Below are 20400 nucleotides of genomic sequence, written 5' to 3' on the forward strand. Positions count from 1 at the left end.
CTGTGTCTTTTCATCCCCTTAGTCACTAATGATTTTTCCAATTAAACTAACGTGTTCATTGGGGCAGAGTACGATTTGGTTCATACCGTGTTATATTTGTCTTTCCTCTGGAACCATGTTCTAATAAATAGAGGAATGTGTTTATTCTGGCACAGACAGTGGCCCCTGAAATGGGAGGGGCTGATCAATCTAGTGTGACATATCACTTTCTTCAGACTTTGGGGATGCTTCCTCCCTTTGTATCTCTGTAATAAAGAACTCAGTAGCATTTGGGCTGAAATGGTCTATGTTTTTCTACAGGACTATTTGTATCAGACCCTCCAGTGTGCAATATTCACTTCACCACAGGCAGATTTTGGCCCTAAGTCTAGCATAGCTGACAAAGGGAGGTACAGCCTCGTATATGGGAACCCTCTGCTGCTGTAGATCCAAGGTAGTGGCTCCTTCACCCTCCTTCCCCTCCCTGCTGTTGGGATACAGGGTTTAGCTGAGGCTTCTCTACACCCAGCTGATCCTTCAAGGCTGACTTAAGCTACACCAGCGGGCCAGACCAACATACATCCAGACCAGCACTGGGGGAGCAGATCTTTGCACATCCTCCCTTGCCCCTGCTCCACAAGAGCTGCACCATTCCATAGCAGAGGATCTGGGTTTTCATCTCTCAGTAGCATATTCTCAAGTAAAAACTGTTATAAAGTACATTTCTGTGACCACAGCAGCCAAGTGTAAGAGAATGCTTAAAGTTCCAGGACCCAGTTCTCCTCTCGCTTACACCGGTGTAAGTCAGAAGTGACTCCACTGAAGCCAATGGAGCCAACACTGATATAAGATAGCAAAGAATCAGGCCCTCAGTATGTGATACTGAAGAGTTGGTTCCACCAAAGAGCTCTGGAACACTTGTCATAAGTTACCGTGCCTTGCTTCCTAAAACTACACAACACACTTCCCATCTAATCCAAATTAAGTGTTAGGTGTTATAATAAGGTTAAAACAGAAATATCCCCGAGGCTGGTTATATACAGACCAAATCTGGGTAACATTCACAACTCCCAAATTCATCCCAAGTAAAGCAATAAAGGCCTCAGCTAACTGGAAAAGCATAATTATTACAGCTGTAACAATGATTATATTTGCATATTTAACAAACTGGAATAAACTAATGTTGTATGAGCACTTCAGTTTGATTTTTCAAAATATATATTGTAAAACTAAGGATCAACTTTTATCACTGCAAGTAGCAATATATATTTTAAATGGAGGGGAACTTTCTATATTACATTAGAGATTATATCACATTGGTGCCTAGTATTGGTGACAAAGTAAGATATTGCTTAGAAGTTAAATATTTTAGAGAGGCAGGCCATAACCAGAACCTCAAATCCAATTCCTTGAAGTCCCACCCCTACAGTTTTGGTATTGATTTGAATTTCAAACAGTAAGGACCTTCTCTCTCAAGAACAGCTGATCACAATAGTTAAAGATGGTAGAAGTCTCAGAAAATCAGTGACTCCTTCCTTGCATCATTTTGTCCTAAAAACTTGTGAAAACAGCTTGCAAGATTTCAGTGCAAGTGACTTTCAACCATAGCCCTAACTAGGAGTCAAAACCAAACAGCAGCCTTAAAACTAAACTGGATTCAGATACCACCCCTTTGGACTGTCCCTAATGTTTTACAAGACAGGTTGATACAAATGGCAAAAATTATACCACACATTCCTTCAAAGAATGTAATCATTGAAGTTTTAAACTTCACTGCTTATTGGAAGGACATGCAGGCCCTAAATATGATTTTAAGTGGTCATTTACCTTTACTAAATACAACTACTAGGGCATTAGGATACAACTGCATTCATTTCTACTTGAAAGGCTTTAGTCAGAAAGCAACTCTCACCAACTGGACTTGGAGTCTAAGGTTTTGTTTTATTTATTAATAGTTTAATCCAAATTTTAGTGTTAATAGTTTAGGGTGGGATTTTCAAAACTGCTCAGTATTGGCTGAACACTGCTCCCATTGAAGTTATTGGTACAACTCCCATATAATTTTGTGGGAGCAGTTAAGCCAATATCAAATGCTTTTGAAAGTCTCACCCTTTAATCTTTTTTCTCCAGATGTGGTAAAGTTTAAGCCCAGAGATAGAAGGGGATTTTTATAACCATCTTCATATGCTTATTGGGAATATATACATTTTTAAATACGTTTGTAATGGCTACCAGGTTCTGCTACACACCACACAAGCTGATACTCATTAGCATCCTGTAGATAATTTAGCCAAAAGACACCGTCATTCCATTCTGAACTGTTTGAGGAAAACATTAGGAATTTAGGGTTCCTGAATATCTTATTTGGATTTAAGGCCTGTTCCTTGTCTCCCTTACTCTTGTTTTATACCAGTGTAACAATTCTGGGTCCGATTTTCCTTTGTTGCCATCCTCTTCTGCAGCTCTGCTAATGTATTTAGCAACTGGGGAATTTCCCATGCAGTGCAGAGCTGCCACAATGGCTCTACACTACCCCCCTCTGCAGTCCATATGTGGAGACATGACTTTGGAAAAAAATATCGCTGGAATACCACCATGACAACTTATGGCTAAATGCATCCAGGTGCAAATTAAAGTACGCTCAAGATTGCTCTAACGTATACTCGGAGCTGGGCACAGAATAGAGGAGGCACAAAGATGGCTTAAAGGCACCTTTGTCCCCCTCACTGTTCCTTCACTAAATAGAGCTCTGGCAGAACCAACATGAAAAGAGAATCAGTCTCTTACCGTCAGCAGTTTTGGCCAACCTTGAAAAATAGCCTTAACTTTGATATTTGGAAAGAATTACCGGTATATCATGATGGATGCTACATCAAAAACAGAGTGCAAAACAAACCCAACCAGTGTCAATACAGAGTTCTAATATAAATGTTCAGGAGCACCACAATAAACCTTCTGGCCTCCTCTCCAGAAAAGTGAGGAAAGGTCATATTTTACCATGTATTAACAAAACACTTGTGAACACCATATGCATAGAAGTCAGAAAAAACAACCCTAGCCACTACCTTGACCTAAGTATAGTCTGTGATGAAAAAATAAATAGATTGTCCCCTCCACTAGGTGCTTGATTTCATGTAATCTTCACAGGTGATTTCTTATGTGCGCAGAGGAGGGTGACATAGGGGACACCAATGAAAGCCCATTTTTCACTGGGCCAGAACTTTATGACAGGGCCCTGTTCAGGGATCTCGGAGGCAGCATCGAAGTAGGCAAAACAGACACAGCCTAGGTAAGCAGCAAGGCAAATGAGGATGTGCCTGAGGAGAATGAAAAACAAAGAAAAAAAAAAGTCATATGGATTTAGTAAAGATATCAAATATATCACCAAGTTTTCAGACTAATCAGTCCCTACCCTTTTCTCCTGTCCCTCCTGAGCCTGGCTAGTGTCAATCCCTGTCCTCTTAGGACTAACAAGATGTAGCATATAGATAACTATGCTACAAATATGCAGTGAATTGTAGCATTCTTGGTCCAAACTTGATGACCTTGGAATATGCTGCAAAATACACTTACACAGAGTTTGGGGAAGAACATTGAGAGTATGGTCTTGAATAAAAGGGACTTTTGCTCACAGGTGGATAGGTGTGAAGAAGTGAGCTCTGACCTTCCTTGTCTACCTGTCTGCTGTCATGGCTTTTTTAAGGATGGAGAGATTTGTCACCTCTCAGACCCATTGTTTCAGACTGATAAGACTGCATTGATTTACACTTGGAAGGTTATTTCAGCATTTGTAAAGGCTAGAAACTTAGTTTTCATTAAAAGTGAAGTTAGAGTCTGCAGAAACGAAACAGACGAGGAGGGCACATAAATCTATCAAGTGGATGGGATGTGTGAACACTACTGGTTGGGAGTCTTACTAGTAAAGCTGATCATCATGGTGACAGGAACAACATACAATGCGCAAGACAGCCTACGTGCATACATCTGTATTAAGGGCTTCTTTTCTTTAAATGAAACAACAGAGTTTACACACAGTACTTACCATACACAGTGCAAATACGGAAAGTTAAATGAAGACCAGATCTCACAAAATGCTTTGTCACTGATCCAGCAGAAAAGTGCTAACATCCACCAAAGACCTGAAAAGAGGCCCAGCTTGTACACACGCAAATTTTCACACCTAAAAAAATGACATAAGGAAGGGAAGAAAAGCCGTTATTAGTCACTATGCGGTTTGGCTATATTGAGCCTTGGGATGGAATCTGGAATGCCAGGCTGCACACCTTTAAGAAGCCTGCAGCTGCTTTGCACACAGTGCAGCATTCTGAAAAAGTCATATGTTGAGGAGTTTACTTACCATCAATTTGAGGTGCTGTCACAGTCAGAAAAGAGACTATGCAAACAAAACGGCACCTTTACTCAGCAGTTCTGCTCCTGGATACTCTTAATTACTGATGTGCAACTTTTGGACAAAAAAATTGTTTTCACTCCTGTTAGGACTACAGCATAAGTAAAAGTTCTGGAAGCCAGAGCTGGAATCCATTTTCCTTCATACATCAGCAACAACCCTAATCCTGCAACAAGAACCATGAGGAAGCAGGAATCTGCCTGCCCAGTTCTCTTTACAAGATAGGGACCTAAATGCCAATTGCAGCATTTTTTTTTAAATGGTGATGATGCATGGTAAACATTAGGAAAAAAAATTATTCTTTTTACAGTACTTGTCAACTGAGCAAAATTGATTTGGAGTCATTGAAAGACAATAAACATGGAACCCACCTATGTCATTATGAGCAAGAGTCACTTTCCAGACAAGAACTACACTTGAATTCTTTGGTTTTTAATCTTTTTTTTTTTTAAGATCAAGATTTTAATTAATTAGCACCCATATAAGTGAAAGGTTTGGTGTCAAAACTTGAAACACACAAAACACACTCTGTCTTAAGGAAAGAACAAATATTTAAGCAAAACTTTTACCATTTGAAACACAGAGGAGTTTTTCTGATTGTTAGAGGCAGTGGTAAAGCTGATGGAAACTGATTACAAGTCTTTGGCATTGGGGTCCATTACTAGCCTTGCCAAATATACTCAGACTGGAGTATGGTTTTCAAGAACTGGTTAAATACAATGTGGTCCCAGCCACACCGTTAGAACACAAGGGAGAGGTAGCTGAATTTTTAAAATTCTGTTATCAAAACATTTCTTTGGGTTTAGAATTTGAGTAAAAGTTTGTTTTGACATCATCTAAATTTTGGGCCAAATTTTCACTTGCCCCTTCGATATAGCAAACATTTTTTAAAATTATATAACTATGAAGAATGATATGCTTTCCGGGGGGTGGTGGAGGACTAGCTGTTTTTTTCTACACATTATTAATTTAAGTAATCTACAGTTCCAAATGATGCTAACCCAAGTTTAAACATCCCCAAAGGCTTTGACAAGAACAGTTTAGCTGATGTTGCATGCTTCTGAACCTCAGAAACGAAATTCCCAATCTAGCTTAAGCTGGAGTTTGACTATGGATGGGGGAAACAAACCTGTGCATATACAATAGTTCCTGCTGTGGAGGGAAAAGAGCCATCTGTTGTGGCCATAAGCAGCTTGGCCTGTAGTTGATGAGCTCTGCCCTCCAAAGCACGTGCCAATGTATGTACAGGGAATTATCTTAGGCTGCCAGGCCTGTAAAGTAGGAATACTCTTTTTTTAATGTAATGAAATTTGTTCACCTCAATTTTGGAGGGGTACTGAATTCTGTGGTCTCCATAGTTTTGCTCAGGAGTCTAGATTCCTTGTGACATTAAATGTTACTTAGCCAATGAGAGAGTTCAGTACAGGAGTTATACAATATGAGGTCTCTTGGGACATGACCTTTTTCTTATATGCTGTCTAGGATGAAGTGTGGTTCGGCTTTGTTGGTCTTTCTACAAAAAAGAAAATTATGCGTCTGGTTTTTGTTTTTAAATTGGGTGGATTTTCCTGGGGCCCCATATGTAAACACTGCCAAGAGTAGTTCTTACTATTGGTCAAAAACCATTGGTCAAAAACCACTCTCAGCAGGATTTCAGTCCCTTTTCTTCAAGGTTGCATTTTATTTCATAGCGAGAAAACAGTTCAGCATAAGTCCCCTTATAAACCTGGCCCCTTGCCCCGACCTGGAGCTGCCTGCAGGAGCCTGTCTTGCAGATCTCACTCCTCAGACTCAATAAAACCTGTGGTATTTCAGGACCAAGGACACAGAGATTTCAGCATAAATCTCAAACATTTATTTATTTGCAACAAAAATAAATATTCTGCTTGTGTTGCAATGAACACTATTATTATTATTATTTGTAATAAGGAAACACCTAGGGACCATGATCCTACAAACACAGGACAAAGAGAGCTTCTGCCCCAAGGAGCTTACAGTCTAAGGGCTTGTCTACACTGGCAATTTTCAGCGCTGCAACTTTCTCACTCAGGGTGTGAAAAAACATCCCTCTGAGCACAGCAAGTTTCAGTGCTGTAAAGCGCCAGTGTAAACAGTGCACCAGCGCTGGGAGTCGCGCTCCCAGCGCTGGTAGCTACACCTCTTGAGGAGGTGGTTTTTTTAGAGTGCTGGGAGAGCTCTTTCCCAGTGCTCTGCCGTGACCACACAAGCCACGTTAAAGCGTTGCCAGTGTAGACTAGCCCTAAGTAACCCTGTCGTTTTATGACTGATTGCAGTACATACAAGTACAAATTCCTGGTCTCACACACAAGTTTGTCACCCTCAGTTTTGAAATTCCAGCGTGACAATTGAGGGAATTCTGAGTGGTTTCCAACATCTGTCATTACCTGTTTGGATTTGAAAGCAGAAGACATCACATAGAGGCCAGAAGCCCACTCCCTCTATTGCTGCCATGACAACCTTAACTCTATATCCTGGCACAAATTCATTACAACTTCTTCTTACATAATATAATCTCAGCTCACTCTGTATTGAGAGGGGGAATAGAAGGACTGGCAGGAGCACAGGGTCTCCAGCCCATATGTGATCAAAACAAATCCAGAGGAGAGGGGGCAGGACATAAAGGTAGCTTTACACATTTTGTATGCTAGCTACAATATGAAATAACAGATTTCTTCTGTAGTGCTTTTTTTTCCACTTCAAGGTTAAATAGTTGTAATAAAGCATCAGAAAAGGGCAAAGAGATTTTTCATCTGCATAAGCAGAGGCATCCCGTCAAAGGCAGGGACACAGAGTTTTTCTTTATACTTCCCTAGTGAGACCACACGTGGAATGCTATGTTCAGTGCTGAGCACCCCATTACCAAACAGATACAAAATGCCCAAGGGTCTAAAGAGATTACTTTATTAATACACATGAGAAGCCCAATTCATGACTCATTAATGTCAATGGAAAGATTCTCAATCACTCTAATGTGAGATGGATCAGGTCATACAAGACCAAAAACCCATATTGCCACTATTCATGTACAAATACCTAGACACTGATGGATATGTATGGATTCGCTGTTTGAACACACAACAAATGGACACATACAAAGGCATGCCAAGCTTTGACATTCTGTTAGCTAAATGGTCATGTGCATGCACACACTCGAAAAAATCAGGTGTTTGTGGTCATAAGTGTGGAAAGCAAATGCATATTCATAATTGTGCACATTTAACACAGAAAACCTGACCTCAACATGTAGCTGCCTTAAGCAATGGCCATACCTACAAATATTTGAAGGGTGTGATCAGCAAGGAAGGAGAGTAATTGTGCATGCTTCAAAGAGCTTTAAGTAGTGGGATGAGACTGAAAATTTATGCTGAATATCAGAAATTTTTTTTGCTGACAGTGAGATTTAAGACACCCCTAAGGAATGTGGTGGAGACAGTAGTTACAAGATAACATAATGGTTTGGGGATTATTTAAAATTGTTTTTATAAGTCTATAAAATAAATAAGTGCTTCAGGGGATATTGTAAGAGGGAGTTCAAAGGTAAGCAAGGGCAACCCCCCCAAAAAAATAGGATGGTAGAGATGGTCTTTTCTGGGCAATGTTCAATGATTTTCTGTAATTCCCTGAACAGTGCCTAGACACTGATGGGTGCTTTAGAAATACTGATGGGGAGCAGCAAAGCTAGACATCTCTCCTCCACTGCATTCACCAGCAATATGGGTGCAAACTTCAAACCCTAACTGGAACCAGGTAAATGCTATGAAGCTGTCCAGTCTTTTTATTTGAAAGCAAATATGGAAATGAAGTTTTAAAAACCTGTTAATGCAATATTAAAATTGAACAGGACTTGCACATGCTAAGGTTCCAGGAGCATGGTTCATTCAGCCATATTGCAGATCTGTAATATTTTTGTCCCTCTTTTTCCTGATAAATGGTAGCTTAATATATTCTAGTGTAAATCTGGCCAAAGTTAATTTTGCTGTTGAAACCATACCATTTGCTTTTCCTGATTGTGCACTATATCTGCATGAATGCAGTGCTTGTATATAATCATAGGAAACATAATTTAAATGTCTGTTAATAAAAATTACCACAATGTGTATGAGTCTCTTCTGATATTAGCCATCCATAGTTGTTATTCTTACAGGGCCAGCACACACTACCATCATGCTACCACCACAGGGACTGCACTAGATTACACATGGAATTTATCATCTTCTTCCTCCTGCCCTTTGTGCCTTTGAAAAAGTCTCCCATTTTAGTGTTTCCTACCTTACTAGCCATCTCTTCTCCCATTTGAGATCATAATGCTCTTTTTATGGCAGCAATTTGTTCCCAAGGAAAAATTAGAGTAAGAAAAATCTTCATTAGGAAACACAAAAGGCCTGATTCACCACTATCCAGTTTGCAATTTACATCAGCATAAAATTGGAGTAATGCAGTGATAAATTAGGCCCAAATATCTTCTTCTACATGGAACAGGTGAAACTACTGGCCTATAATTTTTTTCCCTCCCTACCCAAAATAGTTTCATAGTGAAGGTTCCACATCAGAGCGACTAGATTTCAGTGTACAGCTGAATGACTGACGGCACTTGCATGGAAAAAATCCCATTGGTTTTCAATAATGTTCAGATTTTGTATATTGTAAAAAGAGATTAGATGACCTCTTCTGGGTTTTGGAGACTGCGTCTGTATTTAAATCTCCCAGGGATCAGCATGGCTTAAAATAATGCCTTTAATCCTTTGCTTTTACATTTAGGAATTTATCAAAAAAATGTTGCAGGTATTAGATCCCACATTGCACAATTAAACTGACAGCTCCCTTGGGTCCCTTATAATAAATTATTCAAAAGCAGGAGTGTTCAAGCCTTTCATTCTTCGAAAGGTAAGTAACAGAGTTCCATACAGCTTAATGGGAGATGATCTTCCATATGAAACTCTTAAAACAAAGGTATTAATTTACTTATAGGCATATCTATGGCACTTGACACTGAAGTGTCTGAGCCCCTAACAGGTTTGTGATTTCTTCTTACAACTTCCCCAGGAACTAAAGGCACATTATTATATGCAGTTTCCAAATGGAAAACTGAGGCACAGATAGTTTAAGTGTTTTGCCCAAAGTCACACAGGATGTCCCTCCAAATGGCTCTCTATGAACATTAAAAATCCCGTGGCACTTTCATCAGAGTTCTAGCCAACTCCACCAGCCTCCTTGGTCAATTTTCCCATCTCCTCCTTTATTGTGCAGTGCACTATTCAGTTCCCGCACTCCTCGTACCATAGAGATGGCTGGGTTTCTTTCTTTCTCTTTTCTTTTTTTTTTAAACAGGAAGGATTTAATTATATCTTTCCAAAATATACAATTAGGAAAAGCTGTTATGTAGTCTGATAAAAGAGAATGGAAAAAACCCACCCTATTCATACACCATGAATATTGCATATTTAAATATAAAAGAGTCAAGAAATACTAACGTTAAGCTTGATTCTTCTTTCTTTTACACAGACTTCAATGGAGTTATTCCTGATTTATAAGGGTAGCAAAGGAGAATCAGATCCAAGAGCAGGGTGGATAAAAATCAATGATTTTTTTTAATTGGATTTTTTTTGTTAAAATGCTTTTTGAGGAAAAAAAAATCTATCTAAAGATAGTTTTAATTAAGATACATTATAGCTCAAAGATATCTCAACATGGAATAGGGATTATAAATTCTAATTCTATAGTATGAGACAATATATTCATGCAATGTTTAAGAAAAGTTTTGTAAATGAGTTCCAATAGTTCATGGATTAGGGACCCAATCTTATGGGTTCCAGGGGCTTCTGTACAGATTATTTAGGTTAATCTTTCTAACTACCCAATGGGACTCAGTGCTCAGTCTAGAAGATGCCATCAGAGATGCTTAGTTTTGCAGTTCTCAAACTGTGGATTTGTGACTCCAGTTAACAGCAAAAATGTTTTCAAATAAATAAATAAATATACAGAGGTGAGAAATAACAGACCTCAACCCTATTGTCCCTCTGCAAATTTGTGTACATAGAGTCAATCCCTTATCTCCCTCTAAAAGTGAAAACTTTCAAAAAGTTCAATGAATAGAAGATTGTTGGGGGCGGAATAAATCTGGACAAGGAGAAGAAGTCTGGAGATAAATGTGAGAAGGGAGGGACAAGCAGTAGAAACAAAAGTGAAACTGTTTAAGCAGCATATTCCAGAAGTCTTGAGGTCTTTCTGAATGTAGCCTTCATTAATTTGAGATCTACCATACCATTCTCTCACTAAAAGGGAAAACCTATAATGGCAGCAGGCCGTAAAAGAGACCCAGTTTGGGAATATTTTAATTAAGTTCCTCTATCTGTGAGTAAGACAGGCATGCGTGCAAAATGCAAACAGTGCAACAAAGAAATGCAAGGCCTGGTTGCCCGAATGAAACAACATGATGAGAAGTGTTCCTTCTCAGGATGAAGCTGCTTTGAAGGTGAAGAAAGGAACATGTCTGAACATGCAGGATCTTCAGTTTGGTAAACTTTTTTATTTCATACTTCTTTCTTAAGGACTGCCTGTCTTCCTTCTGGACTATTCTTGAATTCTCATGTTTGAACAAAAAATATAGTTGTTACTCTATTGTTCTATCATTTTAGATGCAGTTGTGATAAAAAATAAATAGCTGAAATAGGCAGATCTTCCTTTTACAATTTCACCTTTAAAGTAGTACTGAGTGTCAGTAAATGCAATGAGGGATAATAAATGAGCAGTATGGTCATAATAATTAAATAACTGCATTGACTTATTTTGTTTAGGAGAATCCATCCTCAACATACAGGATTCTGAAGATTATCCACCTTCAAGATCACCATCATTTTCTATAGTTTCAGAGTTATCTGCCAATGACAGTGTTTCAGTCACATCATGTATGTCACATAGCCAAAGTATATCATCTCTAGCAAAAACAAAACAAAAAATCTCCATCATCCAGAAACAACCATAGATAAGTTTGTGATAAGAACCAGCAGATTACAAAAAGAGGTAATTGATGAAAAAATTGCCCGGTTTATTTATGCAACAAAGTCTCCTTTCTGTATGATTGAGAACCTACCCTTCATTAACATGATTCAGTCATTAAGACCAGGATACAGTCCACGCACCAGAGCAGACGTCGCAGGCAAATTGCAGTGTGCGAAAGGTCTAGAGGGTGAAATTGTTAACCTGAGTCTTGATGGGTGGCACAATGTCCACAATGATCCTGTTGTATGTGCTTGTGTGACAACAGAAGAAGGGAATGTCTTCCTTACAAAAACAATTGATATATCAGGAAATGCACACACAGCAGAATACTTACAAGAAGTAGCAGTAAAAGCTAGAACAAACCGTGAAAAAAAATTCAAATGTCTAGTACGCAGCTTGGTCACAGACAATGTTGCAAATGTATCCAAGATGAGAAGAAATTATTTAGAAGAGAGTCCCAACCTAATAACATACGGTAGCAGTGCTCATTTGATGCACTTCCTTGCCAAACACTTCAGTGTTCCAAAAATAAAGGCAAAGTTGAAATTGCAAAATACTTCTGTAACAACCACTTTGCAGCAGCTGCTCTGAAAAAAGTGGAGGAACCAAGCTAACTCTCCCACAAGATGTGCAATGGAACTCAGTAGTGGACTGTATTGAGGACTATATCAAGAACTGGCCTAATCTGATGACAGTTTGTGAACAAAATCATAAAAAAAATAGATGGCACTGTCACAGCCAAAGTTCTCAATATTGGGCTTAAGAGAAATGTTGAACACATGCTGAGTACCCTGAAGCCTATTTCGGTAGCCTTGAACAAAATGCAGGGAAATAGCTATTTTATTGCTGATGCTGTTGAAATTTGGAAGGAACTGAGTGAGATCTTAAAAAGAAATATGCAATGACAGAGTTAAATTCCAAGCATTAAAAAAAAACAAATGGGACAAGCACTCCAGCTCATCTCCAGCTCATATTCTCAATACTCGGTACCAAGGTCAAACCTTAACTGCTGAAGAAGAGGAGTTGGCTATGACATGGACATCCAGCAATCATCCCTCCATAATGCCAGCTATAATAAACTTCAAAGCTAAGGGTTAACCACTCAAGAAATATATGTTTGCTGATGATGTGTTAAAGAAAGTCACACCAGTGAACTGGTTGAAGTCACTTAAGCCCTTGGATTCAGAGACTGTTGAAGTGATAACACCACTTTTAACAGCAGTAGCTTCTTCTGCTGGTGAAGAAAGAATATCTTCTTCCTCTGGACTAATTCATTCCAAATTGAGAAATTGTTTGGGACCTGAAAAAGCAGGAAAGCTTGTTTTTCTTTTCCAGATTAAGAACAAACAGGAAAATGAAGGTGAAGACAACTGAGTTAGCTGCAGAAGCCAATATTTTCAGTTTCTCATGTTGACCTGCCTGACATAGTCGATTTAAATGAAATATTTAAAAAAACAAAAACAAAAATTAACTATTTTAGTTAAAAACAAAAACAAACCTGATTTTAAAAAACTTGAATGTTTCACTAAATTCAAAAATTCATATGCTTGTTTTGTTAAAAAATTATGTTTGCTGTTGAAGAAAAAAAATTCAGAATACATAACGTTGTTGTTTTAGTTAAATAAAACAATTTAAATGTCTGTCTGGTGATGTTCGCCTCCTAATACAGGATGGCAAGAAAATCCTCCAAATATTAACGATTAACCTGTTGAACTGGAGATAGTTCACCTCCCAATGACTTCATAAATATCTGCTTCAATTATCTTTGTTAAATGAAATAACCAAACAATCATTCATTTTCTGATATAGCTGTAAAAGTAATCTGAAACGTTTTCAAAATAAGTCACTTAAAAATGTACCTTCTAAAAATGAAACCTACATCTATCTCTGAGTTGTGAAGAATATGTATTAAGGTTACAACAACCAACAAGAATGCACTTTTATGTAGAAATCCATTATTAAATTGAGTCTTCCTGACTAGTGATTTAAATCAATCTGATTTAAATCAAATCCACTGTGTCCAACATTAACTTGCACTTGTTGCATATACTGGGCCAAATTCTCCTTTGGTGTAAATCAGTGCAGCTCCACTGACTTCAATGCAAGTAATCCAGTTTACACCAGCTGAGTATCAGGCCCTACATATTTAGGTATACGTGTAATGACCTAATTAATCATTGGAAATACATGCAGTGTGAGAGAATCCAAACAGCTGGGGTGGAGCGGAATGAGTTCACACCATTGCTGGTATAAAAGTGCAGCAGCAACAAAAAGACCAACAGCTATATTGTGCCTCGTAGGCCCAGCCCTGCATTGGGGGCATTGCACAGCTGCATGGCTGTAGGTGCCGCATCTGCCTCAGAGGCCTGGTCTGCGCTAAGCAATGTTACCATGTCTCCTCACCACTATGAACTACAATGTTCTGATCTGAGATGGTGAACATGTTCAGCGGTCAGTGCAGACCAGGACAAACCATGGTCATGCCAGCACAAATACCGTCAATATCAACCTTGAACAAACATGACAAAGTTTCATGGTGTAGACTAGGCCAGAGAAGCAGTTGCCAACCCCAAAGATTCACAAATCATAAATCAGGAGCCCAAAAGTCATGAGATTATAAAACAACAATACATGTTGGGTTTTTTTATTTACCTACTGGCTTTTGAGCCTTTAGGGTTTGGGTTTTTGAGCTTTTCTCTGCAACCATGAAGGCTAGAAAACCATGAAAAAAAAAAAAAGTTGAGATTCCCACAACCAAGTATTTCAGGAGTTAGGGCTTTAAGTGAAAACATTAAAGGTTATGAGACTTGCTATAAAATTGCAAGAACTGATAACAGTGTGCCCGGTGCTTCCCAGTTCTCTGCCTGCCAGGGTGGGGGTGGAGAGCAGGGAGGGTTGAGTCCCTTGAGTACACAGACAGATTCTGCCTAGCCCTTATGTGGGTCATGCATTTGGAAGGTGATCTGCCCAAAAGTATATTAGTATCTAGAATGAAACCCTCAGAAAACAAGCATCAGGAAAGGCTGCTTCACATACAGAAGAAAGACACCTACCTCTTCAACTCAGCAATAAGCAGAGCCGTGCAGGGGACACCTAATGTCATTAATGAGATGTTGTTGATAGCAGGCTTAATGAATGCCAGGCATGTAGTAACTCCAGAAAGGACACCGACTGCAGCTTTAAACCTTGCCCTGAATAATTAAAGAAAAAGGGTACATTTTGCTTTAATTAAACCTTAAATTAATGATAAACAAGAAAAGGCAACTATAAAATCCTAAACATGTTTAAAATTGTTGTAAACAACATTTCTTTGAATAGGTATAAGAAACGACACACACTATGACAACAACATGATGTGTACAGAATGTCTACTTTGGTCCCAATCTGGCAAAGACTTTAACTTTGCATACCTATGTGTCTCGTGCATAAGTCTTCGCAAGACTGCAGCCTTGAAAGTTTAATATTTTATATACACACTGATCATAAATATTTGAAACTGAGGCCCTATTCTGATCTCTCTTATTCTAGTATAAATCGTGAGCTATTCCACTGCATTCAATTGAGTTACGAGGTCTAAAACCAGTGCAGTGTTGCCAATTCTCATTATTTTACAAGTATCATGATATTTATTATTTCCCTTAAAGCCCTATTTACTGGAATCATGTTAGGTTAGAATCTCAGCTTTCATTTTTTTAATAAAGTGTGTTTCTAGCTTGCCTGGTTGCAGAGAAAAGCTTGCAAACCTGAAATCTAAAGGTTCAAAACCTCACAAAGGTAATACAGAGATTTTTTTTTTTTTTAGATTTTTTTTTATAAGTCATGATTCTTAAACCAATGATTTTGGGAGGCCTGACTTGTGTTTTTTTTAAGTTCAGGTTTGGCAATACTCCCAGTATAATTAAAGGCAGAATCAAGATCTGAATGTGTATAGTATACAGCCTGATAAATTCAAATTTTAAATTCACCTTAAACTCTCTTTAAATTTTGGCTTGGACAGACTACATACTTTAAACATCATGTTTCTGGGGTCTAATCTATGGGAGGGGAAAAAAAAATATGTCCTCCAAGCTGGAGTTCTCTCAGAAGTCACATTCTGGATGCATTTCTTATGGCGCAGAGTTAGGCAAACAGCTTCATTTGAAGGTAACTGACCATTATTTGCCTGTTTTTCAAAACTCTCCCTTGCCCCTCTTAACTTCTGTAAAGAAAAAAAAAATAATCTCCCTGAAATTTCATATCCCAGATTAAATTTTTTCTCAGGAGTTTTAAAGTTACAGGACCTGATTCTTGTACTCACTGTAGATCAGTCATCTCCTGAGATCTGACTGCAGGGAGCTTTGCCATTGACTTCAATAGATCCAGGATTTCATCCCAAATGTCTATTGTTCCTTTTTTTATTTAAATAAGAAGAGCACTAAGAAACAGTTTAACAAGGAAGCTGTTTAACCCTGTTAGCAATACTGTGAGTCTATGCACAGAACAGTTGCTGGATGTAACATTCAGTTATGTAAAGCAATGACTAAAGGATTTTTTTTGGCTAATTCTTAAGTGTTCATATATTTTTGGACAGCATGAAATGTCCTATAGTTGAATCAAATGTCAAAATGCTGCCAACCACGTAATGAAACACTGCTACAAAACCTCTGCTTCATTTTTGCTTTTGGGAGTGAAAGAGCAGGCAGCGTGTCCTATAAAAGCACTGTGTTGCAATATGCAGAAGTAAACAAGAGTCACACAACTGGGACAAAGTCATGAGATTGGAATGACAACGGCATATGGTCATTTAAGATGCACTTTTCATAATGAAAGCAATTTGAGGAGTGTTCTGGTGGAAAGTTCAAATCAAAGATGTTTTTAAAATAAGATGATCCTCCAATAAGATTTGTGACAAAAACAAAACAGCTGATCCTAGGAAGACAGGAAGCAATGGAGTACACTAATATTAGCAATGAGTGGGCCTGGAGGTAACAAACAGCTGGAAAAGAATAGCATGAGGAAGGACAGTAGCGACAGTGGCAAAATTACGTGGTTATTCAATGCAGTTACATGCAGGTCTAGATGCTAATGCAATGAGCTTCAAGACACAATCAGGGAACCATCCTGAGTTCTTTAAGATAGATTTTACCTGAGTTAATATCTTTTATTGGACCATCTGTTGGTGAGAGAGACAAGCTTTCCAGCTTACACAGAGCTCTTTTTGAGGTCTGGAAAAAGGTACTCAGAGTGTCACAGTGAAATACAAAGTGCAACAAATAGTTTAGCATAAATAGTTAACACATATTTCAAGAGACTATTCATCGTAAAATGGCCTAATAACACCTCTCCAGTCACAGGGGGAAAGGAAAAATAAAACTGAGGATGTGATATAGCAGGGTACAATCTAGACCAGGGGTCGGCAACGTTCGGCACGCGGCTCGCCAGGGTAAGCACCCTAGTGGGCCGGGCCAGTTTATTTACCTGCTGACGCGGCAGGTTCAGCCGATTGTGGCCCCCACTGGCTGCGGTTCGCCGTCCCGAGCCAATGGGGGCTCCGGGAAGCCGCGGCCAGGACATCTCTCGCCCGCGCAGCCCCCACTGGCCCGGGACGGCGAACTGCGGTGAGTGGAGGCCACAATCGGCCGCACCTGGCACGTCAGCAGGTAAATAAACTGGCCCGGCCCACTAGGGTGCTTACCCTGAACGTTGCCGACCCCTGATCTAGACTAATAAGCAGCTCTACCACCCCTACACTGTAACACTGAGTGCCTTACAATGCCTTGCTGAAGTAGCTCCCACCTAGGCCACTCACAAACAGCCTTCCAGCATGCAAGCCACACCCTGAGTGTTTATGTATAACTACAGCCTGCCAACCACACTCTGGCCCTCACCAGCCTTCATAATACTGCAGGGTGACCCCCATAAACCCACAATCTTAGATTTGTACCCAGAAATGTATGTCCTGTACTGCCCAGCTTCTCTGGACAATGCAATTATATTAGGTCCGTTACTTCTTTAAAGGGATAATATGCACACAATTTGCCGCTCCCAAATGGAGTTTCCCAGACACTTCAAGTTAAACACAATGGATTAGATAAAACAAATGTATTAATTACAAAAAGATAGATTTTAAGTGAGTAAAAGTAATGTAACCATTTCTGACTTTTTAGGTTTCAATAAAAATTAAGATAAAAGTCTACTGGTGCCTAACTTAAACTATGTTAAATTCAAAGCAAAGTTCTCACCACATCCTTTCAGCAGTCTTACTGACCAAGCCTCTTAGATCAGGACCCCTCCCCCAGCGCAGTAGCTGCTTCCTTTGTCCGTTCAGGTGCAGTGAATCGATGTGCATGGGGGGGGTCCTTTGGGGTGTCTTCCCCTTCTTTTTATAGTTCTGTCCCCCCTTTGAGAAGCATTTCCAGCTGGAAGTAAGGCAACAGGCAAGTTGTGTAGCAGGATGTTCTCTGCTGCTTTTTTTCTTGCCCTGTTTGAGCTTTCTGCTTGATGATGACTGTTTACTACTTAAATGCAAGTTAAGCAGAGCACAGATTCCCTTGTTTAGGACAGACCTGTTTGATAACATGTGTTAATAACACCATACAGTGGAATCTTATAACTTCACATTGCCACACATTTTACCAGGACAATAATGAGTTTTTAAATGATACCTCACAAGACATATTTTGTACAAAGATTATTAAAATAGCATGCAGAGTATGAATACAGGGGTACATTCTGTCACAGGGTGGGGTGAGGGAGTTAAATGGATTATAGACTGTTGTAATAAGCCATAAATCCAGTGTCTCTACTCAGTCCATATCTCCACTGCTATCAACCCACAACACACCTTTCAAGATCTATAGGTATGTGTAGGACCTATCACATATGGTGCACTTCATCCAGTGCACTAAATGCCCCAGTAACAACTATGTGGGTGAAACAAGACAATCATTACACACATAAATGAACTCACACAGAAAAATGATAAAAGACAAAAACACCCTATCGCATGTCGGTGATCACTTTAAACAGAGTGATCATTCTATATCTAACCTCTTAGTCCTCATCCTCAAAGGAAACTTGCATGACACCTTCAAAAGATAAGCCTGGAAGCTTAAATGCATAACTTTGCTAGATACTAAAAATCATGGACTGAATAGACACACTGGATTTATGGCCTATTACAACAATCTGTAGCCCACTTAAGCCCTCTGCTGAGCACTTTTTCCCCCTTCCCTCCCATGACTGGAGAGGTGTTAATGGGTCACTTCACCTTGAAAGGTCTCTTGAAATATGAGTTAAATATTTACGCTAAACAATCTGTTCCACTTTGTATTTAGCTATGACACTCCGAGTGCATTTCCCAGACCTGATGAAGAACTCTGTGTAAGCTCAAAAGCTTGTCTCTCTCACCAACAGAAGTTGGTCCAATAAAAGTTACTAATTCACCCACCTTGTCTCTCTAATATCTTGTGACTGACACATCTACAGCGACACCGCATACATATATATTACCTGTCATTTCGAAAAACTTTTGGGAGGTATCTTCTGGGGAACCACATGGCCAGAGCACACATCAGGACCCAAAGAATAGCCAGCTCATCTAGCATCTGACCCAGGAAACTGAGTGTAGCATGGAAATAGACAGATCCAATGCCTGGATGAATCAATTAAAAAGCCAATATGAAGTTACAGTAGCGTATGGCACTAAAATGTGCTGCTTAACAATGGACCTAATAGTCTGGAAATGGTAGAAAGACTTAAACAACACCACAATTGGTGGCAGCTAAAACTTATTGCAAAACAACTGATTTATGAAAGGGGCAAATGTCAGCTCTAAATAGCAAAATGGAGCTTACGTAAAGGAAACAGCACATCAGGGTATCACTATTAATGAAACGGGCACAGTATTATTTAAAAACACACACACACAAAACACTCCAAACTAAACAACTAAAAATAGAGATTCTCACTGGCTGGGAGGGGTAAGTCAAACAAGGCTGGCAACAAGTGGTGGCTAAACCTTAGCATGATTTACAGGTGGAAAATCCCATGCTCTTTTACAGAGCCATGCAACCTGCACAATAATTCTTTGCCCCATCTATGTAGTATTTCAAAATCTTCCATTGTTGCTGACAGTGGAAACATTAATGATCCTCTGTACATAAAATGGGTAAACATTCATAGATTCATAGATTCTAGGACTGGAAGGGACCTCGAGAGGTCATCGAGACTAGTCCCCTGCCCGCATGGCAGGACCAAATACTGTCTAGACCATCCCTGATAGACATTTATCTAACCATTCACTTCTATGGAGAGAAATTATCAGCATGTTACAAACAAAAGGCTCCGGAACACCTCCCAGATGATGCTAAATATCCTCAACTCCTACTAAAGTAATGGGATGTGGGTGCTCAGCACTGCTCAGGATCAAGCCCAAATGTAGCAAGAGCAATTACGCAAAGGAAGGGCAGAGCGGAGCTAAGCAGGCCAGAGTTCCAGCCAACCTAGATTGTCACAGTACATTTTCCTTTGTAAAAGTGCATTTGCTTCAGTATCAAGTAAGTTCAAACAAACTGCTCACTAGACGTCAGGGTTGCTTTATTTTTCAACAACATGATATGCGGGCAGGAAAAGAACCCAATTTCCTCTCTCTTGCAGTTCGTGCATGACCAGACACATACACGCACACACACAGACTAATCAACTTACCAACAACAACTAGCAGAGTCCATATTAAGTATATTCCACTGTTGAAGCAGGTTGCATATTGACGAAATAAGCACATACATATGGGTGGTAAAACAAAAAACAAGATGTTGCTTATCTAGAAAAGAAAATATAAAATAAAATGTATCAAATAAAGGGGGAAAATGAAACAAACCTTTAAAGTTTGTAAGCTGTTTAAAGCCATCTAGAAAAGCACATTTGTTGCTTGATCTGATGACAACCCCAGCTTACCAAAACTCATATGTCCTATTTTTTTCAAAGCTGACCCCAGGTTCTGCAGTGGAGGC

The 20400-nt window shown here is 39.3% G+C and overlaps 1 protein-coding gene across 6 annotated transcripts in view; it reads right to left on the reverse strand.

Annotated features, from left to right (window-relative positions):
- Positions 1–1042: 1042 nt before the first annotated feature.
- The window catches only part of ACER2 (alkaline ceramidase 2), a 33671-nt gene continuing 14313 nt past the window's right edge, over positions 1043–20400 (reverse strand). For 3 of the 6 annotated variants that reach the window (XM_042850544.2, XM_042850546.2, XM_042850545.2), the window contains exons 2-7: positions 20096–20210; positions 18899–19040; positions 17629–17952; positions 14461–14598; positions 4022–4159; positions 2228–3296 (exon numbers count right to left, since the gene is read on the reverse strand). In XM_042850544.2, coding sequence (XP_042706478.2) covers positions 3110–3296; positions 4022–4159; positions 14461–14598; positions 17629–17952; positions 18899–19040; positions 20096–20210 — 1044 coding nt within the window. In that variant the 3' untranslated portion in view covers positions 2228–3109. Of the gene's footprint in view, positions 3297–4021; positions 4160–14460; positions 14599–17628; positions 17953–18898; positions 19041–20095; positions 20211–20400 lie in introns of all 6 variants that reach the window. The other 3 variants (XM_005297685.5, XM_024105405.3, XM_042850547.2) reach the window with 3 other exon arrangements.

Source organism: Chrysemys picta, chromosome 6 (assembly GCF_011386835.1).
Source record: "Chrysemys picta bellii isolate R12L10 chromosome 6, ASM1138683v2, whole genome shotgun sequence".
Lineage (NCBI taxonomy): Eukaryota > Metazoa > Chordata > Testudines > Emydidae > Chrysemys > Chrysemys picta.